The following is a 9,617-nucleotide window of genomic DNA, read 5'->3' as shown; positions in this document are numbered from 1 at the left end:
ATTAGTTCCTATAGGTGACTGGAACAACATTAGTTCCTGTCGGTGACTGGAACAACATTAGTTCCTATATGTGACTGGAACAACATTAGTTTCTATAACACACTCAGGCTGAGCTGGATGCACCCAACATTAGTTCCTATAGATGACTGGAACAACATTAGTTCCTATATGTGACTGGAACAACATTAGTGCCTATATGTGACTGGAACAACATTAGCTCCTATAGGTGACTGGAACAACATTAATTCCTATATGTGACTGGAACAACATTAGCTCTACGTTAACACACTCAGGCTTGGGAGCCCCCCATGCACCCACATTACCATCCCCTCCATTAGTGCCTAAATGTGACTGGAACAACATTAGTGCCTATATGTGACTGGAACAACATTAGCTCCTATAGGTGACTGGAACAACATTAATTCCTATATGTGACTGGAACCACATTAGCTCCACGTTAACACACTCAGGCTTCGGAGCCCCCCATGCACCCACATTACCATCCCCTCCAGTACTGCCAAACAGTCACACCCCTGCCTCCTCTTCTCCAGACTCCTCTTGGAGTCTGATAATACTGTAGTACCTGAAGTATATGTGGGGGGGATGGTGATGGTGGTGGTGGTGATGATGGTAGTGGTGGTGGTGATGGTGGTAGTGGTGAATGTGGTGGTGAATGTGGTGGTGAATGTGGTGATGGTGATGGTGGTAGTGGTGATGGTGATGTGGTGGTGGTGGTGGTGAATGTGGTGATGGTGATAGTGGTGGTGGTGATGGTGGTAGTGGTGAATGTGGTGATGGTAGTGAATGTGGTGATGTGGTAGTGGTGGGTAGTGGTGAATGTGGATGATGGTATGGTGGTGGTGAGTGAATGTGGTGATGAATGTGGTGATGGTGAAGTGGTGGTGGTGATGGTGAGTGGTGATGGTGGTAGTGAATGATGGTAGTGATGTGGTGATGGTGATGGAATGATGGTAGTGATGGTGGTGGTGATGGAGGGTGGTGATGGTGGTGGTGATGGTGGGTAGTATTGGTAGTGATGTTGGTGGTGATGGTAATGGTGATGGTAGTGATGGTGGTGGTGTTGGTGGTGATGGTAGTGATGGTGGTGGTAATGGTGATGGTAGTGATGGTGGTGGTGATGGTAATGGTGATGGTAGTGATGGTGGTGGTGATGGAGGGTAGTGTTGGTAGTGATGTTGGTGGTGATGGTAATGGTGATGGTAGTGATGGTGGTGGTATACTGCAGGCGATTGCTCTTCCCCCCATTCTCTCATGCTATAACATCCATCCCTCTCTCATTGTCTAATAGCAGGTCATTAGCCCCAATTCATATAACATGTAGATTACTATCATGGCAGACTTGGCAGTTGTTTTATGGTGTTGTTTCCTCTGCAGTCAGGCATAGGACATCTTTAATCCCAGAAACTAAATGTCTTCTATCTCTGACTGGCTGGCTCTCTGTGAGCGTGGGCTTGGCTGAGGTTTGGCTGTGGAATGGGAATGGGGTGGGTCTGGTTAAGGGGCTGTCATTAACTATCATTATTCTTGGACTGACTGTCTGCAGGCACTGAGAGTGGCAGGAGCTCTCTCTCTTACAGTCAGCTTGACACCAGGTCCAGCATGTCCACCACCTACCAAGCCCCCAAGCATTTCCATGTGCCAGGTAGGCCTCTGGTTTTCCTGTCCTTAACCCCCATGCTTCTACCCATCCTCCTCCCCCTCCCCATCCTCCTCCTCCTTACCATCCTCCTCTTCCTCTTCCACCTCCTTACCAACCACTTCCTCCTCCTCCTCCTCCCCATCCTCTTCCTCCTCCTCCTCCCCATCCTCTTCCTCCTCCTCCCCATCCTCCTGCCCCTGATCCTCCTCCTTACCAATCTCTTCCTCCTCCTCCTCCCCATCCTCTTCCTCCTCCTCTCCATCCTCCTGCCCCTGATCCTCCTCCTTACCAATCTCTTCCTCCTCCTCCTCCCCATCCTCCTGCCCCTGATCCTCCTCCTTACCAACCTCCTCCTCCCCTTCCTCTTCCTCCACATCATCTTCCTCCTCCTCCCCATCCTCTTCCTCCTCCTCCCCATCCTCTTCTTCCTCCTCCTCCTCCTCCTCCCCATCCTCTTCTTCCTCCTCCTCCTCCCCATCCTCCCCATCCTCTTCCTCCCTATCCTCCTCTTCCTCCTCCTCATTGTCCTCTTTCTCCTCCTCCTCCCCATCCTCCCCATCCTCTTCCTCCCTATCCTCCTCTTCCTCCTCCTCATTGTCCTCTTTCTCCTCCTCCTCCCCATCCTCCCCATCCTCTTCCTCCCTATCCTCCTCTTCCTCCTCCTCGTTCTCTTGTCCTCAACTGAAGTCCGACCTAAAAGGTTTTCGAAGGTCCCAATGTGGGGACATCTTACACCCTACTAACTGCATGTCGTCAGCCTGCCACTGACTGGCTGTGTGTAGTACCATGTCTCTCTGCATCGCTTGCCTCCTTCACGATGACACCCTCACCCCATCCATCATTGCCATTATGCAGACGGCATCACTGGTTGTGTGTCTTTGTTACCCTGCCGTCATCTGTCACCAGCTCTTCCTCTTCTATTCTCTGTGCTGAGGGTCTATTGTAACCCGATGCTGTGTCCGTCGTCCCCTCTCCAGCTGATGTTTTGTTTCATTTGCCATTATAAACTGGGTGGTTCGAGCCCTGAATGCTGATTGGCTGACAGCCTTGGTATATCAGACCGTATACCACGGGTATGACAAAACATGCATTTTTACTGCTCTAGTTACCTTGGTAACCAGTTTATAACAGTAAAACAGCACGTCGGAGGTCCGCGATGCGTCGTGCCTAAGAACAGCCCTGAACCGTGGTAGATTGGCCACATACCACAGCCCCTCGCGCCTCAATGCTTAAATATACTGTACATGCACAGCAGAACCCATTATACACCATCTGTTGTACTTATGGTGTCACTTTAATCAGCCATTATACACCTTGAGTCCAGACAAGGATGGAAGGAGATTGGCAAAATGGGGTATTTATTTTATATACAGGGTACGGTCTTACAGTACACATTACACAATACAATTCAACACATTGCAACACAATACAACACAGTGCAACACAATACAACACTATACAACACAGTGCAACACAGTGCAACACAATACAACACTATACAACACAGTGCAACACAATACAACACAATACAATACAACACAGTGCAACACAACACAACACAATACAACACAGTGCAACACAACACAACACAATACAACACAGTGCAACACAATACAACACAACACAACAACACAATACAATACAATACAACACAATACAACACAGTGCAACGCAACACAACACAACACAACACAATACAATACAACACAATACAACACAATACAACACAGTGCAACACAATACAACACAACACAATACAATACAACAACACAATACAACACAACACAATACAATACAACAATACAATACAACACAACACAATACAATACAACAATACAACACAACACAATACAATACAACACAACACAATACAACACAACACAATACAACAATACAATACAACACAGTGCAATACAATACAACACAGTGCAACACAATACAACACAGTGGAACCCAATACAACACAATACAATACAACACAGTGCAACACAACACTATACAATACAACACAGTGCAACACAATACAACACTATACAACACAATACAACACTATACAATACAACACAGTGCAACACAATACAACACTATACAATACAACACAGTGCAACACAATACAACAATATACAACAGAACACAGTGCAACACAATACAACACAATACAATACAACACAACGCAACACAATACAACACAATACAACTTCTAACAACGTTAGTACTTTCCTCTTCTATCATTTCCTCTTCTATCTTTCCTCTTCTATCAAACCTCCCGTCTATAAGCGACATGGTATATGTGTGGGGCTGCCTGCCATGAGGCATTGTCTGTGATGTGATTTGGCTGTGATTGACCTTGTTTGTTGTGTGTGCCCCAACAAAACCACACAGTTGAATGTATCAACCTCTTACAACAATGATCAAGCTAAAAGATGAACCACCGTCAATTATAGCATTGGAAATATGCCGTGTCTCAGAGGATGAGGAGCTATTGGCCATATTTAATCTTCCGGCATTTTTTTTTTGTGGTGTTAAATCAAATATATATATTTTTTAATGTGATGTTGTTGTAACGATGTGCGCTGAGAGTCGGGAAGCAAGTTCAGGGAGGAGTGTTTTAATAAATAAAAACATAACACAAAATAAGAAACAAGAACAACGCACAGACATGACACAGGGACAGAAACAATGACACCTGGGGAAGGAACCAAAGCGAGAAACATATATATATATATATATATATATATACAGTATATCACAAAAGTGAGTACACCCCTCACATTTTTGTAAATATTTGAGTATATCTTTTCATGTGACAACACTGAATAAATGACACTTTGCTACAATGTAAAGTAGTGAGTGTCCAGCTTGTATAACAGTGTAAATTTGCTGTCCCCTCAAAATAACTCAACACACAGCCATTAATGTCTAAACCGCTGGCAACAAAAGTGAGTACACCCCTAAGTGAAAATTCCAAATTGGGCCCAAAGTGTCAATATTTTGTGTGGCCACCATGATTTTCCAGCACTGCCTTAACCCTCTTGGGCATGGAGTTCACCAGAGCTTCACAGGTTGCCACTGGAGTCCTCTTCCACTCCTCCATGACGACATCACGGAGCTGGTAGATGTTAGAGACCTTGCACTCCACCACCTTCCGTTTGAGGATGCCCCACAGATGCTCAATAGGGTTTAGGTCTGGAGACATGCTTGGCCAGTCCATCACCTTTACCCTCAGCTTCTTTAGCAAGGCAGTGGTCGTCTTGGAGGTGTGTTTGGGGTCGTTATCATGTTGGAATATTTTCACCAGCAATTAAGACAACACACTGAGCGTAAATATATATATTGATTGCAGTTGTTCCCGAATGAGTGAGCGTTTATGTGCAAAGGATTAGCATTTCAATTGTTATAATTATCACTCTGTAGTGACTTCTTGGTCGACCCCCACTTCCCCTTTTGTCTAACAAGCCACCATGCCGGTTCAGTCCACTAGGGCACATTCTCCTATCATTTCATGTAACCACATTTACCTTGTTTGTTTATGCATTTCTGTGAATTACTTAGTTAGTAATAAATACATGATTTAAGACAATTGATGTATGGATGACTCCTAGTGAAGACTGGGTTCGTGCAGATAACCAACAATTTACGACGTTTGGAATGAGACTAACGTGAGGTAAAGTAAATAATTCATTAATTCGAAGACTAATTGATCAGATAACATATCTGTAAAGTTATTTTAGGAAATGATAACTTTGTAATCTGAATATTTTTCCTTGGTGCCCCGACTTCCTAGTTAATTAGTTACATGATTAATCAGTTGATTGCGTAATATCTAATTACAGAGAATCTTTGATAAAAACTATCAGTCTTCAGTTAATGATAGTAAAGACACAACACTGCCCTACGGCCCAGTCTCCGAAGGCAGGGGATAATGCTCTGCTTCAGTATGTCACAGTACATGTTGGCATTCATGGTTCCCTCAATGAACTGCAGCTCCCCAGTGCCAGCAGCACTCATGCAGCCCCAGACCATGACACTCCCACCACCCTGCTTGACTGTAAGCAAGACACACTTGTCTTTGTACTCCTCACCTGGTTGCCGCCACACACGCTTGACACCATCTGAACCAAATAAGTTTATCTTGGTCTCATCAGACCACAGGACATGGTTCCAGTAATCCATGTCCTTAGTCTGTTTGTCTTCAGCAAACTGTTTGCGGGCTTTCTTGTGCATCATCTTTAGAAGAGGCTTCCTTCTGGGACGACAGCCATACAGACCAATTTGATGCAGTGTACGGTGTATGGTCTGAGCACTGACAGGCTGACCTCCCCCCACCCCTTCAACCTCTGCAGCAATGCTGGCAGCACTCATACGTCTACTTCCCAAAGACAACCTCTGGATATGACGCTGAGCACGTGCACTCAACTTCTTTGGTCGACCATGGTGAGGCCTGTTCTGAGTGGAGCCTGAGTTGTTTTACCTCTAGACTTCAGGGATAGGTCAACTAGTTGTTTTACCTCTAGACTTCAGGGATAGGTCAACTAGTTGTTTTACCTCTAGACTTCAGGGATAGGTCAACTAGTTGTTATCCCTTTAGACTTCAGAGATAGGTCAACTAGTTGTTATACCTCTAGACTTCAGAGATAGGTACACTAGTTGTTATACCTCTAGACTTCAGAGATAGGTCAACTAGTTGTTTTACCTCTAGACTTCAGAGATAGGTCAACTAGTTGTTATCCCTTTAGACTTCAGAGATAGGTCAACTAGTTGTTATAGCTCTAGACTTCAGAGATAGGTCAACTAGTTGTTATCCCTCTAGACTTCAGAGATAGGTCAACTAGTTGTTATACCTCTAGACTTCAGAGATAGGTCAACTAGTTGTTTTACCTCTAGACTTCAGAGATAGGTCAACTAGTTGTTTTACCTCTAGACTTCAGAGATAGGTCAACTAGTTGTTTTACCTCTAGACTTCAGAGATAGGTCAACTAGTTGTTTTACCTCTAGACTTCAGAGATAGGTCAACTAGTTGTTTTACCTCTAGACTTCAGAGATAGGTCAACTAGTTGTTATACCTCTAGACTTCAGAGATAGGTCAACTAGTTATTATACCTCTAGACTTTAGAGATAGGTCAACTAGTTGTTATACCTCTAGACTTCAGAGATAGGTCAACTAGTTGTTTTACCTCTCGACTTCAGAGATAGGTCAACTAGTTGTTTTACCTCTCGACTTCAGAGATAGGTCAACTAGTTGTTTTACCTCTCGACTTCAGAGATAGGTCAACTAGTTGTTTTACCTCTCGACTTCAGAGATCGGTCAACTAGTTGTTTTACCTCTAGACTTCAAAGATAGGTCAACTAGTTGTTTTACCTCTAGACTTCAGAGATAGGTCAACTAGTTGTTTTGACCTCTCGACCAGAGATCAACTAGTTGTTTTACCTCTAGACTTCAGAGATAGGTCAACTAGTTGTTTTACCTCTAGACTTCAGAGATAGGTCAACTAGTTGTTTTACCTCTAGACTTCAGAGATAGGTCAACTAGTTGTTTTACCTCTAGACTTCAGAGATAGGTCAACTAGTTGTTTTACCTCTAGACTTCAGAGATAGGTCAACTAGTTGTTTTACCTCTAGACTTCAGAGATAGGTCAACTAGTTGTTTTACCTCTCGACTTCAGAGATAGGTCAACTAGTTGTTTTACCTCTCGACTTCAGAGATAGGTCAACTAGTTGTTTTACCTCTAGACTTCAGAGATAGGTCAACTAGTTGTTTTACCTCTAGACTTCAGAGATAGGTCAACTAGTTGTTTTACCTCTAGACTTCAGAGATAGGTCAACTAGTTGTTTTACCTCTAGACTTCAGAGATAGGCCTAATCAGTTTCCCTGTTTCATGGTTGAGTAGTTGTGCAGATCACCAAGGTGCATTGCTGACCATGAGAGTATGTCTGTGTCAGTCTATAAGTACTGTTCACTGTCCTGTATGTTTGTGCACTTTACAAACTTATGGTGTTTTTCTGTTAAGATACAGTAGCAACACATGTACCACCGAGACATTCGGAGATCATATCCTTCAGCATTAACACAGCCTACAGTAATTACTTGCACATAAAGCCATCGCTACCAAGTAGTTGAGCCAGTCTGAACAGGTACTATCACATGTGCTCTCTGACAACGTCTGTGTACGTGCATTGATGCAAAAGAATGTTCTTGTGACATCATATTGAGCAGCACTGTCTCTGTGTTCACTCGACGTAACATGGCTTGAACACGTTTCCCATTCCAGCGCCAGAGTGAGGAGGAGAAACAGAGCAGACTGTATCTTCGTTCAGAATATATTCAAGTCTCTGGATACAATAGGGACGCACGCAGGCTGTCGTGTACAGTGTGTAGCCCACGCCGCACACACCTAACACAATTATAATGTGTTAAGAGTGAGACACATGCCTTAGGCCAGGGGGCTACCACTTCCACAGAGCCTAATGATCCAGACTGGTTTCAATGTCCAACATGTTGAGAGCTGATTCTGAATCCATCAGGACACGCAGCCTTCCGACATGGTGCTCCTGCCCTGCAATTGTTATTGCTACCTCATGATTTGCAATGCAATCGGCCCCCACCAGAGGCAGTGCGGAGGAAGCTAGATAGATAGAAATCACTGAGTACCGGTGGGCCATCTATCAACAGAGAGGTGACAGAGGTATGATGAGTTACAGGACTCTCTCTCTCTCTCTCTCTCTCTACCTCTCTCTCTCTACCTCTCTCTCTCTACCTCTCTCTCTCTCTCTCTCTCTCTCTCTCTCTACCTCTCTCTCTCTCTACCTCTCTCTCTCTCTTCTCTCTCTCTCTACTCTCTCTCTCTACCTCTCTCTACTCTCTCTCTACCTCTCTCTCTCTCTACCTCTCTCTCTCTCTCTACCTCTCTCTCTCTCTGCCTCTCTCTCTCTACCTCTCTACCTCTCTCTCTGCCTCTCTCTGTCTCGTTATCTCTCTCTGTCTCTCGTTATCTCTCTTTATCTCTCTCACTATACATCTCTCTGCCTCTCCCTCTCTCTCTCGCTCAATTTTCTACATGTGGCTAATATAACCTTCCTTCTTCTAGTCCCTCTCCCTTCATCCTTCTGTACTGTCCTTGGTCAACTGTCCTCTTTGTAAGTACCTGAGCCAGTCTACCTATCTGCAGTCTATTTTTATCAGACCACTTACTTACCAGATATTATCAACGCTATCTATCTCCTCTTTCATCTTCTTTACCTCCCCTCTCTTCATCTCTCTCTCTTATCTCTCTCTCTTCATCTCTCTCTTCATCTCTCTCTTTCTCTCTTCATCTCTCTCTTCCTCTCTCTTTCTCTCTTCATCTCTCTCTCTCTCCCTCCATCTCTTTCTCTCTTCATCTCTCTCTTCCTCTCTCCATCTCTCTCTCTGTCTCTCTCTCTCTTCTCTCTGTCTCTCTCTCTCCCCACCTCTCTCTCTCTCTCCCTCTCTCTCTCCCCACCTCTCTCTCTCTCTCTCTCTCCCCACCTCTCTCTCCTCCTCTCTCCATCTCTCTCTCTGTCTCTCTCTCTCTCTTCTCTGTCTCTCTCTCCCCACCTCTCTCTCTCTGTCTGACAGAACCTGTGCAGGTGATCTAGGTGCTGCTGTAACCCCTCCTCAATGGGAGGCAGCAGTACCAGGTCATCTGTGTAAGGTGAGACCAGGTGCTGCAGATTCTCTAAATCTAAATCCTCTGTCAGTCCTCTTTTAGAGACTAACTAGACTGAAGCTCCAGAGTATGGAGCTCCCTGCATTCATTCCCCACCACATCTCTGCCCTTCTCTGCCTCACTCTCTGCATTAAGACCAAAAGAAACCGGCTAGACAATCAGTCATTACTGGGAGAGGAATACGGTTTTCTCTCAGGCTGCCTGCCATCATTAGTGGTGTGTGTGTACATGTGTGTACGTGTGTGTACGTGTGTGTGTACATGTGTGTGTAT

At 44.7% G+C, this 9,617-nt stretch overlaps 1 protein-coding gene across 1 annotated transcript in view; it reads left to right on the top strand.

Moving 5' to 3' along the window:
- The window catches only part of LOC135549416 (actin-binding LIM protein 3-like), an 80,746-nt gene that overhangs the window by 50,650 nt on the left and 20,479 nt on the right, over positions 1-9,617 (top strand). Inside the window, exon 10 of the mRNA XM_064979386.1 lies at positions 1,565-1,663. Coding sequence (XP_064835458.1) covers positions 1,565-1,663 — 99 coding nt within the window. The remainder of the gene's footprint in view (positions 1-1,564; positions 1,664-9,617) is intronic.

Source organism: Oncorhynchus masou, chromosome 12, assembly GCF_036934945.1.
Source record: "Oncorhynchus masou masou isolate Uvic2021 chromosome 12, UVic_Omas_1.1, whole genome shotgun sequence".
Lineage (NCBI taxonomy): Eukaryota > Metazoa > Chordata > Actinopteri > Salmoniformes > Salmonidae > Oncorhynchus > Oncorhynchus masou.
The sequence above is the reverse complement of the archived record's forward strand: the minus strand, read 5'-3'. Positions and strand labels throughout refer to the sequence as shown.